The sequence below is a fragment of the Bos indicus genome, chromosome 1, assembly GCF_029378745.1.
Source record: "Bos indicus isolate NIAB-ARS_2022 breed Sahiwal x Tharparkar chromosome 1, NIAB-ARS_B.indTharparkar_mat_pri_1.0, whole genome shotgun sequence".
Lineage (NCBI taxonomy): Eukaryota > Metazoa > Chordata > Mammalia > Artiodactyla > Bovidae > Bos > Bos indicus.
This window is the reverse complement of record NC_091760.1, coordinates 81,167,091-81,189,237: the sequence shown is the minus strand read 5'-3', so window position 1 is coordinate 81,189,237 and position 22,147 is coordinate 81,167,091. Positions and strand designations below refer to the sequence as shown.

At 40.3% G+C, this 22,147-nt stretch overlaps 1 protein-coding gene across 1 annotated transcript; it reads left to right on the top strand.

The window, feature by feature from the left end:
* Positions 1-5,201: 5,201 nt before the first annotated feature.
* On the top strand, positions 5,202-20,530 carry FETUB (fetuin B). The gene is made up of 7 exons (XM_019958406.2): positions 5,202-5,554; positions 5,888-5,998; positions 7,377-7,464; positions 9,676-9,845; positions 10,559-10,660; positions 18,901-18,990; positions 19,987-20,530. Exons 1-7 carry the CDS (start codon positions 5,327-5,329, stop codon positions 20,359-20,361), a joined length of 1,164 nt encoding a protein of 387 aa, XP_019813965.2. The 5' UTR covers positions 5,202-5,326; the 3' UTR covers positions 20,362-20,530.
* The last annotated feature ends 1,617 nt before the right edge of the window (positions 20,531-22,147 follow it).

Genomic DNA, 22,147 nt, shown 5'->3' with positions numbered 1-22,147 from the left:
GATCCAACTTTGGCTAGGGTGTGCATGTGGATCCCAGGGGAGGGTCCTGAGACAAATTACCCAAGGAGGGGACAAAGCAAGGTGATTGGCCTGAGGGAAGTGAAGACCCAGAAAACTTCCCCTTCGTTAAGGATTTAAACTTCCCAAAGGTGCGGCTGTCTCTCTGAGCTTGCCTAGGCACCTTTCAGGAGGTACTTTTCTTTTTAGTAAACTTTACTTTTCTCTTTACCTTCTGCCTCCTTGCCTGAATTTGTTCTTGCAAGACTAGGGATCTTAGCCCTAGATTGCAGTTAGGGCTTCAGTCTTTCCCAGCATATGACTTCTGTGGTCCAGTGGTTAGGACTCCTGGTCTGGGAAACGAAGACCCTGCTTCCAGCTACTGCTCGTGGCTGCTTTCTGCAAGCTGCCACTTACTGCTGCTCACATCGAAAATCAAACCGATGATATTTTGAATCTATTGGATTAAGTCAAATATTAAAATTAATTTCACCTGCTTTTTTTACTTTTTAAATGTGCCTACTAGGAAATTTAAAATTAAACATGACTTGCAGTGTGTTTTTATGGTAAGCAATGGATTAGGTGACCACCCTAAACCAACACCAAGATTTAAACCGGGTTCGTAGTTCCACAACCTTTCTTTCACACTCCTATGCTGAATTAACTTCTCTGCTGATACTAAAATCATTCACACACATGGGGGACCAAACAGAAGTGAAGCCGGGGTGGGGCTCCTGGGAAAAGACGAAATGTGTTTCCCTCTCTACAAGCAGATGCAAGTGTGTATGTGTGTGTGAATGTATAGGCGTGTCTATATGTGCAGGTGTGTGCTGTTGTTTTGAGGGCAAGGAAACTAACTGTTACGACCCCCACAGTGTCTTCACCGTTAAGGAATCTCTCACCTGTGGTCACACAGCTAAGGAAGGGCTGAGCCCGGACATTTGAGTCAAAGTCAGTTTCCTCTCCCATCAGTCAGAGTTTAATCCCCCTTGAATCTGTTTGCCTGTCTTCTTAGCTGCAGTGAAGGCCTTTATCCCTTCACATCCACTGCATTTCCTCGGGTTTCAAACTATCTCCTCCTCTTTTGGCCCCTTTCCAGTCCTGTCTCCTCCTTGCTTCCCACCCTCTTTCTGCACATCATCTGAGCTCTGTGAATGTGTGTTCACTTGCTGGCTGTAAATCTTTGTTGTATCCCAATAATTGAATGTCTGGTGTCCATACCCACTTCTGATTTTCATACTCATTTTCCTAGTGTTGATCTTAGTTGAGAACAATGCCTAAAGCCCATCTCTAAGGAGTTGGGATCATTAGATTTGAACTTATAAATTAAGCTTTGAAAACTGATTATTTGCTTGCAGAAATTAGGGGCTATGTTTTATTAAGCTAATTAGTTTTATTAACCCTTGATTCCAGAGATGCTAACATGCTTTTTGGCATAACCCTGACCTTGCTCAGTGCTACGGGGTTTCAAGTAACTGCCATGATTCTACCTGTAACACTAGCTGCCCTGGGTGCCAAGTGTGAGCCTAGCCCCCCATGTATAGAATCTCCTGTGAGGCAGGTGCTGTAGTTAGCCCGTTTACAGATCTGACAACTGAGGTTTATGGAGATTAACTGACTTTCCAAGTTCATTCAGTTGGTAATTAAGAGACTTACAATTAGGCTATTACTGTAGTGTTTGCTCTGATGAAAAGGATTCTAAACTAGAAGGTTTCTGTAACTGGTTTTGCCACTAATCCATTTATGAGTTTTGTTTAGGCTGTTGTTCAGCCACTAAGTTGTGTCCGACTCTTTGCAGCTTCATGGACTGTAGCACCCCAGGCTTCTCCTCCTAAACCTCAGTTTTCTCATCTCAGAAATTTGATGGTTAGAATCACTAAATTACCATTAAGGGTACTTTTCTGTGAGTCTGTATGCTACCACCAGGAGATCTACAGTGTCCCCCAAGTGCATGGCAGTCAATGAAGAAAAAACTATTTTCCACTCAATATTTTTTTCTTTTTTAATTAAAAAAAAAATTATCTATTTATTTTATTTGGCTGCCTCGGGTCCCAGTTGTGCCATGTGGGATCTTTGGATGAGGCACCCAGCCTCTCCAGTAATGCTCAGGCTCAGTTATTGTGTCTTAGTTGTTCCACAGCATGTGGAACCTTAGCTCCCAGACCAGGGACGGAACCTGGGTCCCCTGCACTGCAAGGTGAATTCCTAACCACTGCACCATGAGGGAAGTCCCTTCATTCAACTTTTAAATAAAAATCTAAATTTTATCACAGTAACTAATTACAGTAGTCCTTTCTAGTAATGCAAATCATTATATTTTAGGTTTTGAAACTTTGAAATTGAAGTTTCAAATAAACAGAGGTAATAGTAAATGTCTTATGGAGGGACATTTCTTTCAATCCAGCTGGAATACTTTCAGTAAAAAAGTCTTCATTCCTCTGACCAGTTTCTTATCAAAAAACCTCACAGATAGCTAGCTATTCATATTTACCAGTACAGCAATTCCAAAGCTTATTATTAATAATAAGTATCACAAAAATCTCTCCTATAGTTAAGTTAGTGTAGGAAATTGCAATATAAGTAGGTTTCCTCACCTCAAAGCTTCAGAGAGCCTTTAACGTGCTCATGTGTATTGAGACTCTGTAAACTGTGCAGTTACGGAGGCAGCAATTCCTAAACTTATTTGAGCACAGAACACTGAGGACAAGGAGGGGTGGGAGAGGGTGGGTAAATGTGGAAGGGAGCTAGGCAGAGAGAGGGGTGAGGAATGCCTCTCATGGACTAGGTTTCTATGGAATACCTTCTGTGAAGCCTAGTCTAGAAGCTTCCCCTCTCTCGTGACGAACTGTCTGTAATGTGTGTATGTGCTTTTCAAATAGAAAGTTTCAATCGGTAGTAACTTCTAAGTAGAACCCTAAAAAGAAGTTAAAAGAGAAAAGTAAGTGTCCAAACCAGTGTATTCCTGTATTCCAGATCACCCGCCCATCATTGATTTTGTTGTTCAATTGCTCAGTCGTGTCCGATTCTTCGTGACCCCACTATCTCCTGGAGTTTGCCCAGACTCATGTCCATTGAGTGGGTGATGCCATTCAACCATCTCATCCTCTGTCACCCCCTTCTCCCCTTGCCCTCAAGCTTTCTCAACATCAGGGTCTATTCCAATGAGTCAGCTCTTTGCATCAAATGGCCAAAGTATCTATCTCTTAACAATAATATTAGATTTTAATCTCTGAACAAGTTTGCTTGCACACAGCTCCAAAGAAAAAATGTGTTGAATTGGAGTATCATTTGAGAACTATTGACCTGCCATTCACTTTTTTGATGTAAATGAAGTCTTCATTTTAAAAAACCTAAATGAGGCTAAATAGAACACTTTTTAAAAATTATTTAGTTTTAATTGAAATACAGTTGATTTACAGTGTTTTATTAGTTTCCAATATACAGCTAAGTGATTGAGTTAAATATATGTATACATTCTTTTTCATATCCTTTTCCATTATGGTTTATTATAAGATATTGAATATAGTTCCCTGTGCTATATAGTAGGACCTTGTTTATCTCTTTTATATATAGTATCTGTATCTGCTAATTGGAAACTCCTAATTTATCCTTCCCTCCCCTTTTCCCTTTTGGTAACTGTAAGTTTGTTTTCTGCATCTGTGGTATGTTTCTATTGTGTAAAAATGTTCATTTGTGTCATATTTTAAATTCCACATATAAGCAATGTCATATGATATTTGTCTGGCCTACTTTACCTAGTAGCTAATCTCTAAATCCATGCATGTTGCTTCAAATAGGATTATTTCATTCTTTTTCTTGGCTGAGTAATATTCCTTTATGGACTTCCTAGGTGATGCTAATGGTAAAGAATTCACCTGCCAATGCAGGAGATTTAAGAGAAGCAGGTTCCATCCCTGGGTTGGGAAGATCCCCTGGAGGAGGAAATGACACCCCATTCTAGTGTTCTTGCCTGGAGAATCCCATGGACAGAGGACCCCTACAGTCCATGGGGTCTCAAAGAGTCAGACACAACTGAGTGTCTGAGCACAATATTCCATTATAAACACATATATACATATTTGCAAAAGTGTTAGTTGCTCAGTTGTGTCTGACTCTTTGAAACCACATGGACTGTAGACTGCCAGGCTCCTCTATCCATGGGATTCTCCAGGCAAGAATACTGGAGTGGGTGTCATTTCCTCCTCCAGGGGATCTTCCTGAACCAGGTATGAAACCTGGGTCTCCTGCATTGCAGGCAGATTCTTTACTATCTGAATCATTAGGAAAGCTTACATATATATATCATATATATCATAGATATGTGATTTCTTTATCCATTCATCTGTCAGTAGATACTTAGATTGTTTCCATGTCTTAGTAAATAGTACTACTATGAACATTTGGGTGCATGTATCTTTTTGAATTAAGAGTTTTCTCTGGATATATGCCTAGGAGAGGGATTACTGGGGCATATGAGAATTCTATTTTTAATATTTTAAGGAACCTCAATACTGTTCTCCATAGTGGCTGCACCAATTTACATTCCCACCAACAGTGGAGGAGGGTTCCCTTTTTTCCACATCCTATCAGCATTTATTATTTATAAACTTTTTAATGATGGCCACTCTGACCAGTGTGAGGTGGTATCTCACTATGATTTTAATTTGTATTTCTCTAACAATTAGCAATGTTGAATATCTTTTCATGTGCCTGTTGGCCATGAAACAGAACCCTTTCTAGCCAGATTCCAAAATGCTTTAGGGATCTCACCAGAGCTTCATGTATATGATATGGGCTTAAAGCCCTTTTTCTGATATAACAAGAATGGTGAACCCGGGTTGTGGAGTATGAAGTCACTGAGCACCATTACCACTGATTCCGGGCTCCAAGCCTGAAATAAAGGTGAGTGTGGCCAGGACATTGACTGGAGGCAAGCTGTTAGGGATAATGAGAGAGGAGGTGATAGTCTTCCTATTCTGACTCAGCTAGAGCCCTGAACACAAATCAGAATTCAATAACGGTCTCCCAGGAGCCTTGACCCAAGTGTTTGTATTGATTTCTTGGGTAACAGGAAACTTTAATCTGTTTATATGTACACATGAATGTGAGATTACTCTGGGGTCTAAGGTTATAGATAGTGGCAAATCCCAACCAAAGTACTGACTCAGCGAAATCTACGTTTGGAATTTCAGAGATAAAATAAGACACTGTGCTTCATATCCGGATCACTGGTTTAGATTGCGATTACAAAGCTGCACAAGTTGGCCTCAAGATCCTATAAACAGCCTCATTCCTGCAGCTCCGCACACTCACCCCTTCTCACCATAGGATGAATGTGCTCCTACTCCTGGTGCTCTGCACCCTGGCCATGGGCTGCGGGGCTACATCTCCACCCCAGCCAGCCGCCAGGCCCTCGTCTCTCCTCTCCCTTGACTGCAACAGCTCCTATGTGCTGGATATCGCAAATGACATCCTGCAGGACATCAACAGGGACCGCAAGGACGGTTACGTGCTGAGCCTCAACCGAGTGAGCGATGCCCGTGAACACAGACAGGAGGTAAGTGGTGGTCCCCGCCGGGGCAGGTGTTTGCACCAGCTGGGGAGGCTGGCCAGGGCAAGGGAACCCAGAGGCACCTGTTGGCTGGTGCTTTCTGAGTCAGAAACCCTGCTGAGTACATGCTGCTCTCCTCTGCTAGGGTGCTACTGCCTCTTAGTAGTATTAGAAACAAGTGCTAATGGTATCCACTCTGAAACTTGTGTCCCATCATTTATAGGAACACTTCACAAACATCAGAGCCTTTGGCTTTGCCATAAAACAGAAAGTTTCTTGGCTGGTCGTTAGAAGTTTCTGCTTCATGTGAGCTGTGCATTTCTCTTCCCCCTTGCACAGGCTGGTCTGGGATCTCTGTTCTATTTCACACTGGATGTGTTAGAGACTGGCTGCCATGTGCTCAGCAGGACATCATGGAAGAACTGTGAAGTGAGGATCTTTCATGAATCGGTGAGTACTTTCCCCAGGAGCTTGAGGGGGGAAACTAGGTGTCCTCTGTCTACAAGATGAAGATTATTCAACATGTGCCATCTTTAAATGTCCCTCTTTATAATCTCTGGGGCAGGGTGCCTATGTGGTTATTTCAATTTGATAGAAAAAATAATTTAATCAGAGGGGGTTTCTGACACTCCCACTGGGGTCATGACCCCAGAGTTGAAATGTTGCCCCCAAACTGTTTTCTGCCTCTAAAACCTTCCTGTAGGCTCTGAGCTAGGCTTAAATTGAGGGGCAAAGATCTGAGGTTTAGTGCTCTGGATGTATGTTTAAGGAAAACTGTAGAAGCAATGGCAGGGGAGCTTTGGAATTCAATTTTCATTTTCTTTATTTTGTTTTCAAGAACACTTATATGAGATTTGAGGCTGGGGAGAGGGAGGGCTGTGGTATGAGTGCTCTCAGAGGTGTTTTGGAAGGATTTCGTAGTATCACAGAACCTAAAGGGAGTCAGAACTGATCCTTTTAAAGAGGACCATTGAAGAGGCTTGAAAAGAGCATCATCAGTTTTCATTTGGTTTTCAACTATCCTGAGATTATTTTCATTAATTTATATGAAACTTTATAAGTGATATAAGTGTGATGTAAGTATCTAGAAGTGTGATATAAGTATCTAGAAGTGAAGAGTTTGGCAAAGATGTCTTTTTCTAGTCATTTAACCAAACTTGTCAAACTGCACCTATCTGGTTTGGGAAAGCAAAACAGTCTATATACCCTGTTGTGAATTATGTTTGTTAGGCACTAGCTTAATAGACAAAATATATGTGTGTATCACTAGCTGCTATAACACATACACCAAAAGGATATACCAATTGCAAAATGATAGAACTTGGTTTCCCATTCATGTAAAGTTTAAAATAGAAATCCTTGATGAGGAAGGGGCTTTCCTCCAGGAGTGATTTGGAGACTGGATACTTCCATGTTGTGGCCCCCTAGACTCTGTAGCCTTCACCTCGTGGCTTCAGTGGTCACCATGCTCATCTGCATCAAGCAGTGGAAAGAGAAAGAGCATAGAGGGCAGATAGCGTGTGGCGGGGCTTTACAGGCTAGACCTAAAAGTGGTTATACATCCCTTCTGCTCACTTGGCTGTGGTTAGAGCTCATTTACACCCAGTCACATCTAAGCAGGAAGGAGGCTGGGAAGAAGTCAAGCTGTGTCTCAGGTGAAGGTTAAATTGTTTAATGATCAGCTGGCAGTTTACTCCATCCAAAAACTATGAAAATTGACCTTGAGTTTCTTGTTCCTTAAAAATGAAACGTCCAGTTTCATTTCAGGGGTATTTTTTAAAGTCTTAGTTCATTCCACTGTGTCATGAAGTGCATTTGTTGGTTCTAGGTTTATGGCCAATGCAAAGCAATATTTTACATTAATAAGGAAAAAAGAATTTTCTATTTACCTGCTTATAATTGTACTCTTCGCCCAGGTAAGAGATCACTTTCATTTTTTTCATTTTAATAACAGATGAAAAAAGAGCATTTAACTCTACTATGCTGTACTGTATAGGGTTTCTTCCATCCTCACTTCTTATTCATCCCAAAGCCAGGTTCTTTGTATACCCAGCACTTGCACTGCTCCTCGTCCCACAATTAATCTTTCTAAATAACCTGCAAAAGCTCTACATTGTGTCTTACATCAAATCCTAAATTTTCAGTCTGATGTAAGTGGCACAATCTCCATGACTGATCCCCAGGCTTCCTTTCTAGCTACCTGTGCCTTATTTCACTGACTGTACCGATTCTGCACTCCATTCAACCAGATGACTTACTGTTTTCTGAACACACGTCACAATTCTCCAATCTCTGCATCTGGTTAGTGCTTCTCCCTCTGCTGAGGATACCCTCCACGGATAACCTCTGCCCTTGGAACTCCTAATTCTTTAAAGATCATTGCCAAGGCTGCTTCTTCCACCATGTTTTCTATTCAAGAAAACAGAACAGAAACAAACAAGAAATAGTGCTTTCCTGTTCTACATCCCTATACAACTTTAGCCTAACCACTCATGGAGCACAGACCATGCGCTGCCTGGATTTGGGGTCCTCTGTCTTACATCTTGTAGAACATTTTATCCCTTCTTCCTCTCTGCTACAATTCTCCCCCAGTTCCTATCAAGTGGATGTGTGTATGTGTGTGCGGGTTCAGTCGTGTCAGACTCAGCGACTCCATGGACTATAACTTGCCAGGATCCTCTGTCCATGGAATTTCCCAGGCAAGAATACTGGAGTGGGTTACCATTTCCTCCTCCACCTATCAAGGGTAAGGAGTCTATAATATCATTGAATAAATGAACAAATACATACATTCATTCTGGGTCCTGAAAAGTAAGCATCCACAGCACAGGAAAATAGGATGGCTACTCATCAAACTATTAAGTGCATGTGACTCCCTTGAGGGATCTCATTCAAGTGCAGATTCTGATTCCTGTAGATCTGGGGTAGAGCCTGAGATTCTGCATTTCTAACAAGGTCTAGGTGACAACAATACTATTGGTTCCTTTGAAGGACAAGGCAACAGAGCTAAATCTTCCTGGTTGTGAAGATGAGACTCACCTAAAATAAATTCGAGGACAACAACTAATAAAACAGATCAAGTCTGAAATGGAAGTCCTAGGTACCAGAGGTATGGGAGGTCAGGCAATGACTCGTGCCTGGGAGTGACAAGCTATGGATGTCACTCCCCCACAATATGCCCAAATACATCCAAATAAAACCACAGTTGATCAAAGCAATGTGTTTGCTTTGTTAGAACAACTGCTAGACAAGCTTCCTAGTGTGACTTTTACACTAGTTATGCCACCCACAGCCCCTCCCAGTCAGACATTCTAGCTGTATCATTAGGGTGATTAACCTATTCAGTCATACAGTGATTGGATCAACTTCTGTTTTCCAGCTCACATACATTGTTTAACCAAAGAGGGTGTGTTTCCGCCTTCCATATGTCATTCACTCACTCATTCATCCAGCAGGCACTTACTAAGCACCATCCATGTGTCAGACATTATTTTTGGTGCTGGTGACTAAAAGGTAAATAGAACATGACAGTAATGAAATCCCAACTCATTCTCTTTACAGAGGCAGTGATGCTGGAAGATAGTGAGCTAATTGGGAAAATGTTTTTATACCAATATAAGTTGACCCTTGAACAACATGTGTTTGAACTATCAGGGTCCACTCATACATGGATTTTTTTTTTTCATCAAATACATGCTATAATGCTACATGATACTTGGTTGGTTGAATCTGTGGGTACAGAACCATGGATACAGAGGGCTCAAAACAAAGTTAAACTGGGATTTTTGACTATGTGGAGGGTCAGCACCCCAACCTTCATGTTGTTCAAGGGTCAACTGTACTATATTATGTGTTTTTAAACCAAATTTCTAGGGTAAAAAGATTTGTGTAAGGTGAAAAAAAATATTGCTTTGTTTCTTTTTAAATCATGAAAGTAATACACGCTCCTTGTAGAACACTCTGCAGAAAGCTAAATTTCTAAATAATGCTTTCCCGCTCCGTCCTTGACAGTGCGCGGTGTTATCTTCTCTCCTTTTGATCTCCACCTCTGTTGTGATCATGTGATTTACAGAATTATGCATCATTAAGGAGTTTAATTTTAAACTTGCTCTCTTTGGCATTTACAGTTTCTCAAAGCGCGATTATCATGACATGCCCTGACTGCCCCAGCACCAGCCCCTATGATTTGTCAAACCCCAGGTTCATGGAAACTGCTACTGAGTCTCTTGCAAAATACAACAGTGAGAGCCCCTCAAAGCAGTATTCTCTCGTCAAAATCACCAAGACTTCTAGTCAGGTGAGTCTGAAATGTCAGCTACAACAACATGTCTCATAATTCTTGCCATGGTTATCAAGGCACTCCCTTCGATTAGAACCTAAGAGCCTTTTCCTCATTTCCTACCTTGGTAACCTTGATGCACATTCAATTGTGTCTAGTTTCTGAGTTTGTCTGTGGGATTTCCACTAGAATTGTGTGATTTGATTTCATTTCATTGCCCTGAAGGCAAGAAGGGAAATGGACTCATGGTCTCCTTGGGTTATTCTACTTAGGTTCACTGTTTATTACCACAGTCCCACATCTGGTTGACCACAGACCACTTAACAAGTAAACTTCTATTCTGTGTTTTAAATACAGGAGTGTATGTTGAGTTTTATGGGTTAGAGGAAATGCTCATTTGTATATGGATTGTGTTGGTATCTATCATATGGAGAAAAGTTAATTTAAAAACAAATTTACATGGGGAAAAATAAGCTCACCCAAGGGAAGGTTTTTGAGCCCATTTAAATCCTTAAGAAGGGAAGAAAGGTATGGGAAAAGTTACGTTTTCTAAATAACAAAATCATAATACAAGGTTTGGTCATGGTGGGGATCACAGGGACAAAAAGCAGCCTTTGTTGACAGTGACTCTGGGGATGTGTGGTTTCTGTAAATCTAATGTTGTCAAAGCTGAGTCATGGCACCACTTGGGAAGGTTTGATTTTTATTTCTCACCTCTTGTTTCATACTAGTGGGTGTTTGGCCCTGCCTACTTTGTGGAATATTTGATCAAAGAATCACCATGTGTCAAGTCGGAGGGTAGCAGCTGTGCACTGGAGTCCCCTGGCTCTGTGGTGAGCATTGCCGAGTGTTTTCATAACTCAAGATTTGTGCTCACAGATCATCTGTGGGTATTCATAATGTGTAAAATGACATGTGAAGTGTTGTAATGCACAAGACACTTTCATTCACCTTAAGGAGCAACTGACTAAAGATGGCCCAGATGCAATAACATTTGATCATAAATGCAGTTTTCATCAGCAATGTGGTGCCTTGGCAAAAAATGATCACAGAAGGCTATAAAATATAGACAAATCCCTCAGTGGTTGGTAGTGGCCCTGCTTTTATCTGAACAAAACCAGTTACATTTGGAATACGTCATGATGTTCCATTTCTTGGACCACTCTTTACTAAGAAGGACGAAATCAAACAGGACTTATTTCAAAGAAAGCAGCCAAGATGGCAAATGTGCCACCTTGAAACCATCTAAGGCACACCTGGTAGGAATGTCAATTGGCACAGTGGATTATAGCACAATTAGGCAAAATGCAAGCTGTTTCCCCCCATTATTCACTTAGCTATAATAAAAGTTTTATTAAGATATAATTCACATACCATAAAATTCACCCTTTTAAGGTGTACAATTCAGTGCTTTTTAGTCTATTCAAAGAGTTGAACCATCATCACTACTATCTAATTTTAGAATATTTTCATCAACCTTCAAAGAAATTCCACATCCATTAACAGTCATTCCCCTTACATCACTCAGAGGATCTCAGTTCTCCAACCAACGGTTGACCCAGGCTCATGGCAGTGAAAGCACTGAGTCCTAACTGCTGGACTTCCAGGGAATTCCCTGTATATAAGTTATTATGTATACATATGTTTTCATTTCTTTTGGGTATACACCTCGGAGTGGGATTGCTGGGTCATATGAGAATTCTAGGCTTCCCTGGAGGCTCAGATGGTAAAGAATCTGTCTGCAAATCAGGAGACCCCTGTTTGGTCCCTGGGTCTGGAAGATCCCCTGGAGAAGGGAATGGCTACCCACTCCAGTATTCTTGCCTGGAGAACTCCTTGGACAGAGGAGCCTGGTGGGCTACAGTCCACAGGGTTGCAAAGGGTCAGATGTGACTAAGCAACTAAGCACACACGCGTGAGAATTCTATGTTTAACCTTTTGACTAACAGCAAACTTTTCCAAAGTGACTACACCAGTTTAACGATCTCATCAGCAATGTGTGAGGGTTTCAATTTCTCCATGTTTTTGTCAATGCCTATTATTACCTGGGCTTCCCAGGTGGTGCTAGTGGTAAAGAACCCACCTGCCAATGCAGGAGACGTAAGAGAAGTGGGTTTGATCCTTGGGTCAGGAAGATCCCCTGGAGGAGGGCATGGCAACCCACTCCAGTATTCTTGCCTGGAGAATCCCATGGACAGAGGAGCCTGGCAGGCTACAGTCCATAGGGTTGCAAAGAGTCAGACATGACTAAAATGACTTAGCACGCATGCATGCATTACTATTATCTGTCTTTCTTATTATAGATATCTTACTGAGTATGAAGTAGTCTCTCATTTTGGTTATATTTGAATTTTCCTAATGGCTAATGATATTGAGTATCTTTTAATATGCTTTTGGGCCATTTGTATGTATTCTTTGGAGACACATCTATTCAAATCCTCTGTCATTTAAATATTGGATTATTTGTCTTTTTATTGTTGAATTGTAAGAATTCTTTACATATTCTGAATATGATTCCTTTATCAGATATATGACTTTCAAATATTTTCTCCCATTATCTGATTTTTCTATTCATTTCTATTCTTGATGATGTTCTTTGAAGTACAAAAGTTTTTAACTTTAATGAAATCCTGTTTTTTTTTCTTTTGTTGAATGTGCTTTCTGTATCATATCTAAGAATCCATTGTCTAATCTAAGATCACTAAGATTTACTCCTATGTAATCCTCTAAGAGTTTTATAGTTTTAGCTTTAGGTCTCCGACCCATTTTTGAGGTAATTTTTGTATATGGTATGAGTTAGGAGGTTCAACTTCATTCTTCTGCTTGTGAATATCCAGTTGTCCCAGCACTGTTTATTGAAAAGACTATTACTATTGTTTCCCCCATTTAATTGTATTGACATGCATTCTAAAGACCTATTGACTATTAATGTAAGGGCTTACTTTTGTACCCTCTATTTTATTCCATTGATCTGCACATCTATTCTTATACCAGTACCACACTATCTCCAGTAGTGTAGTTTTGTAGTAAATTTTGAATTGGGAAGTGTAAGCCCTCCTATTTTGTTTTCTTATTCAATATTGCTTTGAGTATTCTGAATCCCTTGCGTTTTCATAATATGTCAACTTCAGAATCAGCTTGTCAGTTTCTATCTTTAAAAAGCAGAAAATTTGATAGGGATTTCATTGAATCTCTAGACCAAATGTAGAAAGTACTATCCTCTTAAAAATACAATTTTTCCAGTCCATGAATATGGGAAGTCTTTCCATCTGTTTAGGACTTATATAATTTCTTTAAACAATATTTTGTAGTCTTCAGTGTACAAAACTTTCACTTTTTTGTATAGCTAAGTATTTTATTCTCTTTGATGATGATATAATGTATTTGACTTTTCCATTTTATTTTTTGGATTATTCATTGCAAATATATAGAAATATAGTTGGTTTTTATATTTTCACTTTGTATCCTGTAACCTTGCTGAACTCGTTTATTATTTCTAACAGTTTTTTAGTAGAGTCCTTAGGATTTTCTGTATACAAGATCATGTCTTCTACAAAGAGATATAGTTTTACTTCTTCCATTCCAATCTGAATGACTTTTAATTCTTACCTAGCTTTCCTGACTAGAACTTCCAGTACAATGTTAAATAGAGGTGGGAAGAGCAAACAACCTTATCTTATTCCTGATTTTAGGAGGAAAGCATCCAGCATTTCATTATTGAATATGATGGTAACTGTAGGCTTTTTATAGCTGCTTTTTATCAAGTTGAGAAAGTTCCCTTCTAGTCCTAGTTTTGTTGAATGTTTTTATTGAAAAACAGTGCTGCTGCTGCTGCTGCTAAGTCGCTTCAGTCGTGTCCGACTCTGTGCGACCCCATAGACGGCAGCCCACCAGACTCCCCCGTCCCTGGGATTCTCCAGGCAAGAACACTGGAGTGGGTTGCCATTTCCTTCTCCAATGCATGAAAGTGAAAAGTGAAGTCTCTCAGTCGTGTCCGACTCCTAGCGACCCCATGGACTGCAGCCTACCAGGCTCCTCCGTCCATGGGATTTTCCAGGCAAGAGGACTAGAGTGGGGTACCATTGCCTTCTCCGTGAAAAACAGTGCTAGAGTTTGCCAAATATTTTTTCTGTGTTAGTGAGATAATCGTTTGTTTTTTTTTCTCCTTTAATCTATTAGTATTGTATATACCAATGATTTTTGTACATTAAAACAACCTTGTGCTTTGGGAATAAGTCACAGTTGATCATGATGTTTAATCCCTCTATATGTTTCTGAATGCAGTTTGCCAGTTTTTTAAGATTTTAAATTTATATTTATAAGAGACATTGGCCTGTAGTTATTCCGTGTTGTCTCTGCCTAATCTTCATATAAGTGTAACATTGGCTTCATAAAATGAGTTGGGAAATTTTCCCTCTTCTATTTTATTTTGGAAGAATTTGTGAAAGATTGGTGTTTATTCTTCTTTAAATATTTGGTAGAATTCACCAGTGAAGCCATCTGGGCCTGGGCTTTTCTTTGTGGGAAGTTTATTTGATTAATAATTCAATTTCTCTACTTGCTATAAATCTATTCAGATTTTATATTTCTTCTTGAACAAGTTTTGGTAGTTCATATCTTCCTAGGAATTTATCCATTTCATCTAACTTATCTAATTAGACAGCGTACAATTGTTTACAGTACTTCATTTTTATTTCTGAAATATTAGAGGTGTTGTACCCTATTTAATTTCAATTTCAGTAGTTTGAGTCTTTTTTTTTTTTGTCTATCTAAAACTTTGTTAATTTTATTAATTTTTCCCCCCGAAAAATCAATTTTCAGTCTCATTTATTTTTTTTCTTTTACTTTTTTAGATTCCAGTTTATATATTTCCTTTCTATCTTTATTATAACCTTCTTTTTGTTTGCTTTGGGCTTAGTTTACTCTTCTTTTTTCTGGCTTTTTAAAGTAGAAGCTTAGGTTATTGATTTACAATCTTTATTCTCTTTTAACATAATTGTAGATGCAAATGCTTAATCCTTCTAAGCAATGATTGAATCGATTCTCACAAGTTATTCACATTATTTTTGTTCCCATCCATCTCAAAATATTTTCTAATTTTCCTTGTGATTCTTTTTTAACCAAATGGTTACTTAGGAGAGTTATTTAATTTCCTCATATTTGTGAAAATTTCACTTTCCTTCTGTTACTCATGTCTAATTTCATCCTATTGTGGTTGGAGAATCTACTCTGTATGATCTCAATTCTTTTAAATCTACTGAAACTTGTTTTATCGTTTAACCTAAGGCATATCCTAGAGAAATTTCCATGTACACTTGAGAAGAATGTGTTCTGCTATTGTTAGGTGAAACATTCTATAGTTGGCTGTTAGGTTTAGTTTGTTTATAGTGTTGTTCAAGACTTCTGTTTCTTTGTTGATGTTCTGCATACTTGTTTTATTCATTACTGAAAGTGAGGTTTCCAACTATTATTGTTGGATTACCTATGGCTTCCTTGAATTCTGTCAGGTTTTGCTTATGTACTTTGGGGATCTGTTGTGAAGGGCACATATATTTATAGTTGTGTATTTCTAATAAATTGAGCCTTTTATCACTATAAAATGTTTTTCCTTGTCTCTAGTAACAATTTTTGTCTTAAAGTCAATTTTGTCTGATACTTGTACAGTCATTCCCAACTCTTTTCGATTACTCCTTGCATTGTAAAACTTTGTCTATCTTTTAACTTTCAACCTGTTTGTGTCTTTGAATCTGAACTATGTCTCAGAGAGGTCTCTATAAAAGGCTTTTGAGATGTGGTCTGGAGAAGGCAATGGCACCCCACTCCAGTACTCTTGCCTGGAAAATCCCATGGACAGAGGAGCCTGGTGGGCTGCGGTCCATGGGGTCGCTAAGAGTCGGACATGACTGAGTGACTTCACTTTCACTTTCACTTTTCACTTTCATGCATTGGAGAAGGAAATGGCAACCCACTCCAGTGTTCTTGCCTGGAGAGTCCCGAGGACGGTGGAGCCAGGTGGGCTGCCGTCTATGGGGTCACACAGAGTCGGACACGACTGAAGTGACTTAGCAGTAGCTGGTGGTCCAGTGGCTGAGACCCTGTGCTCTTGATGCAGAGGGTTACGGTTTGACTCCCGGTCAGGGAACCAGATCTCACATGCTGCAACCAAGACCCTATGAAGCCAAATAAATAAAAAAAAAAATTTTTTAAGACTTTTATAACCAGTCAATTGAATATTAAGGAATAATTGGGAAAACATCTTCAGCATCTTCTGTGGAATCTCCCTGTCTCACTTTTCGGTACCATCTTGGGCAGATCACATAGTTTTCTAGTTTCTAGTTCTTATTACTAGTTTCAGTAATAAGAATGATTTCACTTAGATTATTAAGGTTCACTTTCAGGTATTAAAAATTTCCTTTTAGTCAATTCTAAATCAAAACTTCTATCTCATATCCAATTCAAAGCATTTTCCTCTCTGAGGCTCAAGCCTGACCTAGAGCTTAGGACCTGCTGTGAAGAAGGAGTCAAGGCCTGTCCTTTTGTTCTTTTTACCCCTCCTGCAATCTTTTATTTAACTGTGGCTCTTCTGAGTTTCAAGAAGAATTAAGAGAGGATTAGAGAAAAGAGTCTAAAGTCTTTTCACATTCAGTTCAGTTTAGTTCAGTCAGTCAGTTTTGTCCGACTCTTTGTGACCCCATGAACCACAGCGTGCCAGGCCTCCCTGTCCATTACCAACTCCCGGAGTTCACCCAAACTCATGTCCATCGAGTTGGTGATGCCATCCAACCATCTCATCCTCTGTCCTCCCCTTCTCCTCCTGCCCTCAATCTTTCCCAGTATCAGGGTCTTTCCAAATGAATCAGCTCTTCACATCAGGTGGCCAAAGTATTGGAGTTTCAGCCTCAGCATCAGTCCTTCCAATGAACACCCAGGACTGATCTCCTTTAGGATGGACTGGTTGGATTTCCTTGCAGTCCAAGGGACTCTCAAGAGTCTTCTCCAACACCACAGGTCAAAAGCATCAATTCTTCGGTGCTCAGCTTTCTTTATAGTCCAACTCTCACATCCATACATGACCAGTGGAAAAACCATAACCTTGACTAGACGGACCTTTGTTAGCAAAGTAATATCTCTGCTTTATAATATGCTGTCTAGGTTGGTCCTAACTTTCCTTCCAAGGAGTAAGCATCTTTTAATTTCATGGCTGCAATCACCATCTGCAGTGATTTTGGAGCCCCCAAAATTAAAGTCTGACACTGTTTCCACTGTTTCCCATCTATTTCCCATGAAGTGATGGGACCAGATGCCTTGATCTTAGTTTTCTGAATGTTGAGCTTTAAGCCAACTTTTTCAGTCTTCTCTTTCACCTTCATCAAGAGGCTCTTTAGTTCTTCTTCACTTTCTGCCATAAGGGTGATGTCATCTGCATATCTGAGGTTATTGGTATTCCTCCTGGCAATCTTGATTCCAGCTTGTGCTTCCTCCAGTCCAGCGTTTCTCATGATGTACTCTGCATAGAAGTTAAATAAACAGGGTGACAATATACAGCCTTGATGTACTCCTTTTCCTATTTGGAACCAGTCTGTTGTTCCATGTTCAGTTCTAACTGTTGCTTCCTCACCTACATACAGGTTTCTCAAGAGGCAGGTCAGGTGGTCTGGTATTCCCATCTCTTCCAGAATTTTCCACAGTTTATTGTGATCGACACAGTCAAAGGCTTTGGCATAGTCAATAAAGCAGAAATAGATGTTTTTTCTGGAACTCTCTTGCTTTTCCCATGATCCAGCGGATGTTGGCAATTTGATCCCTGGTTCACATTACTGGACCTGTAGTTGTAGTTTTCTCTTGCTGTACAATGGCCCTCTGTTTACAGTTGAAAAAGTACATGCTCTATGACTCTAAAATTTATCTTCTAAGAATTTGCCATAAAGATATGTGAAAATGTTTAAACATAAAAATTTAGATTTAATCCACTGTCTTACAAAAGAGAACTTGTTAAATAACACAGAGGAATATTAGGTAGCCATTATAAAGAAAATTGCCGAAAACTATGCAGTGTCATAAAAAGGATTTTCATTATATATATTGTTAAATGACAAAAGAGAGTTGTAAAATATTATGTACAGTATAATTCTATTTTTATAGAAGAAAAAATGTGTATTCATTGGGAAAAATGTCAGAAGAAAAGAAATCAAATCACGGTAGGAAACAGGTATCTTTCATGTAATTACAGGTCTTTTAATTTTCTTCTTGTTTATCCTATTCTAAATAACTATTACATTTATAATAAGAAAATAAACATTTTATTTTTAAATAAAGTTTAAGGAGCTGAGAGTAGTCTTGTCTGAGAAGCAAAATCTCAGGGGAAACCTACATAAAGGGCTGCTGCATGAGAGATGAAAGCAAGTTTTCTAGCTGATGCAAGGATAGAAATGTGGCCAAGAGATATATCCGGATTTCTGTGTGTGTCCTATAGACATAGGTTTCTGCTCAACACAAAGAATTTTCTAATAGAGTTTGTTCCTCAAGAAATCCTGAGTTTATCTCATTGGAGGCAACTTAGCCTAGTTTGGGTGATTAATTGGTAGGGATGATCTAAAGAATTGGCTCGTGCTCAGTCCTCAGTTGTGTTTGACTCTTTGTGATCCATGGATTGTAGCCTGCCAGGCTCCTCTGTCCATAGATTATCCCAACGAGAGTATTAAAGTGGGCTGCCATTTCTTCCTCCAAAAGTATTGGCTCAGAGCCCTGTGGCTCAGTCTGTAAAGAATCTGCCTGCAATGAAGGAGACAGGGATTCTATCCCTGGTCTGGGAAGATCCCGTGGAGAAAGAAATGGCAACCGACTTCAGTATTCTTGCTTGGAAAATCCCATGGACCAAGAAGCCTGACAGGCTACAATCCATGGGGTCACAAGAGTCAGACATAACTTAGTGACTACACCAGGACCACCACCATCACCTATTACATGGTAGGAGCATAAAAGTGTTGATTGGCTGTGTGTCTAAGCAAAAATGAAGTTGATTCCACTTATGATCATGTGTGCACATATAACACTGTATTTTCTTTTTCTTTAGCCTGTTGGTATTTGCCATGGTTCTCTGGGTGAACCACAAGGAAACCAGGGCAAGATTATCTCCGTAACTTGCTCCTTCTTTAATTCACAGGTATTTTTTAGTCAAGTTGTTTGTCTTTCTGTGAATAAAAGAGCAGATGATCTATATTTAATTGCCTCTACCCTACATTCTCCTTTTATTTTCCTAAAATCCATGATCACCACTTTATTCAGGATACTCTAAGGCCACATCCACAAGGTAGCTGATTGAAGATCTGCTACACTTTCTTTTAGTTACAGCATGTTCCCTACAGCATAAGTAAGACCCATTTAGCTTGAATGGCTCAGCCCTCTGTGACATTAAATTCAGTGTCCCAAAGAGTCTTATCCTGAACCATAGGTAGAAGTTGTTTCCAGGGAGACACTGAATCCCTTTTTGCAAGTATTTGTTAAGCACTTACCATGAGGCAGCCTGGTATAGATGAGAGGTGGCTAAGACAGGCCACCTGGGTTCCAATCCTGTTCTGCCTCCTACAAGCTGTGTGGACATGGGCAAGTTCCTACCTCGCTGAGTCCTGGATGCCTCCCCTGTAGAATGGGCTTGCAACACTTATCTTCTTCAGATCCCCATGAGACATAGGCCAGAGGATCCGACTGAAGGGGACTGCTCTGGGCCTGGCACAGAATAAGCAATCAGTAAAGGTGGCTTCTGCCACCACTACTAGGAGTGGGGAGGCAGCTTATTAGGGACTTTGAACAAGCCATCTTACCTCTCTGGGTCATTTTTCAGCTCCAAAATTTGTGAAGCTTACAGTCCAGTTTCCAAAGGTTTTGGTTTCCCCTAGCCCTTATCTGTTCTGGGTTTTTGGGCCACATGGCTTGTGGAATCTTAGTTCCCCAATCAGAAGTTGAACCCTGACCAATGGCAAGTGAAAGCCCAGAGTCTTAACCACTAGATGTCAGGGAATTCCCTTTAATCAGAGGCCCACTTAGCTAATCTTCTTTTGAGAATTCCATCAGAAAGGTACCAACCAGAATAATCTAGTATCAAGCATATCAAGGACTTTCTTGGAGGACTTTCCCTTATTTGAAAGCATTCTCTTTTCAGGCTCCCACGCCTAGAGGTGAAAACGCTACTGTAAACCAGAGACCTGCAAACCCCTCCAAGACAGAAGAGCTCCAACAGCAAAACACAGCTCCCACCAACTCACCCACCAAAGCTGTGCCCAAAGGGTCTGTCCAGTACCTTCCTGACTGGGATAAGAAGCGTGAAGGTTCCCAGGAAAAGGACCCTGTTGAGACCTTCCCTGTGCAGCTCGATCTAACAACCAATCCCCAAGGAGAACCCCTGGATGTCTCCTTCCTCTTCCAGGAGCCCATGGAGGAGAAGGTGGTTGTCCTGCCCTTCCCCTCAAAAGAACAGCGCTCTGCTGAGTGTCCAGGACCAGCTCAGAAGGGCTACCCTTTTATTCTTCCATCATGAGAACCATATAGAGGATTCCTGGGGACGTACTGTCCTGCAGGAGATGTGAGGTGGTGGGGAAAAGGGGACAGAGAAATAGTTCAAACAGGCTAATAAAGTAAGTTTTTTGGACCTCTCTTGGTCTCATGTTGCCCAGAAATTGAAATAAAGCTCAACTGTTGACTTTGCACACTGGGCTACCCGCTTCCTAAACCATCCAAGGCCTCAAGGCATGCATAGATGCTTCTCTGTTTGTTATGACTTCTTACTTTTAGCCAAGTGTCTCTGATGTAGGGCCTTAGGAATATCCTCATCATTCTGATGTTGGCCTAAAACAAATAGACTGAAGATAGTTCTCCAGCAAAGATGGATTTATTTACAGAACAGTAGAGAATTGTGATTTAGGATCTGCAACTGTCCAGAGCCACACCAAGTCCCCAAACAGCAAGAGAAGGAGAAAGCCTTCATAGAGAGGAAAATGAAGTTGGGAGGGCCACAAAAACAAAAAGTTTTCCATGGTTTTTCATTGGCTGAGTCCTTGCCAGGAAAGGAAAGTCTTTCTTCTTTCTCTTGGGCTGTATTGTTGTCACATGTGAGAGCTCCTCCTCCTGGCTCCCAACTCTATTTAATTGAGGTTTCTGGTTTATTATTTTTTTTACATTTCTCCCCTTTGATCAAGATCTTTCTCTGAAAACACGATTGATTAAGAGTCGGATTTTCTGACTTCCATGGCTTTTTGTCATTCAGTGTCAGGAAGGACCTCTCCTGAGTGTAGTGTCTCAAATTGGAGGGAAAGTACAAAGATTACAAACCTATTTAGGTTGCATTTAAATGACATGAAAGGGTAGGGAGCTCTCAGGTCCTTTCATCTAAAGTTAATATTTTACCAAGATCCTAGACATTGGAGATCATCTGAAGCATTATATCATCAAAATTCTGTTAACAAATTTCTAACAGGCCTGGTCATCGGCTTCAGTTCTGGGGAAACTTTTCTCTCAGGTCACCAGGTGACGGGCAGGCCCAATAAGAGCTTGGCACTTTCATTAGATGTATCATGTTAATCCAAGAGTCTTTGCTTTGGAGTTTGGTGGCACAAGAGCTGGTTAGCAGTACCTGATAGAGGCCTTTCCATAAGGTTGAAGGAGAGTTCTTCTGGCGACGTCTTTTCAAATCAGACAAAATCTCCAGTTGCAAGGTATGATGTCTAAGGTCTTTTTTTCCTAAGGGCACACCGTGAAAAGATTGCTTTACTGGAACATGGTTATTTTTAATAGAAACAATTAGCCCTTTGCAGTATTGGAATATCTCTCCTTTATCAGCTGTGGGTCAAAAGAAGCAGGAACCAAGTGCATTGGGTGTCCTGTGACCGTCTCAAAGGGTGCGAATTTTGAGTTCCAAAATGGGCAGATCTGAGATCTAGAGGGGCCAATAGCAATGCTTTTGGTCAAGGTAGTTGGAGGGCCTCTACGGATTTTTCCAAGTGAGTCTTAATGATGTTGTCAAGCCAGAGGATTGAGGGTGGTGAGCACAATGAAAGTGTAAAAGTGACCAAACAGCACATATTTATCAAAACACCTGGCAAGTAAACTGTGTTCCTCGATCACTCTGAAGTTTAAGAGGAGCTCCCCAGATAGGGAGAATCTTTTTCAGGAGGACTTTAGCCACAGAAGAGGCAGTAGCCTGTCTGCAAGGGAAGGCTTCAGTTTGGTGTGAAAACATGCAGACTATGCATGCAGAAATATTCTTATATCCATTGGATGGAGCAAGCTGCCCGAAATCCAATATTGGTTCATGAAGTTATTTTGTC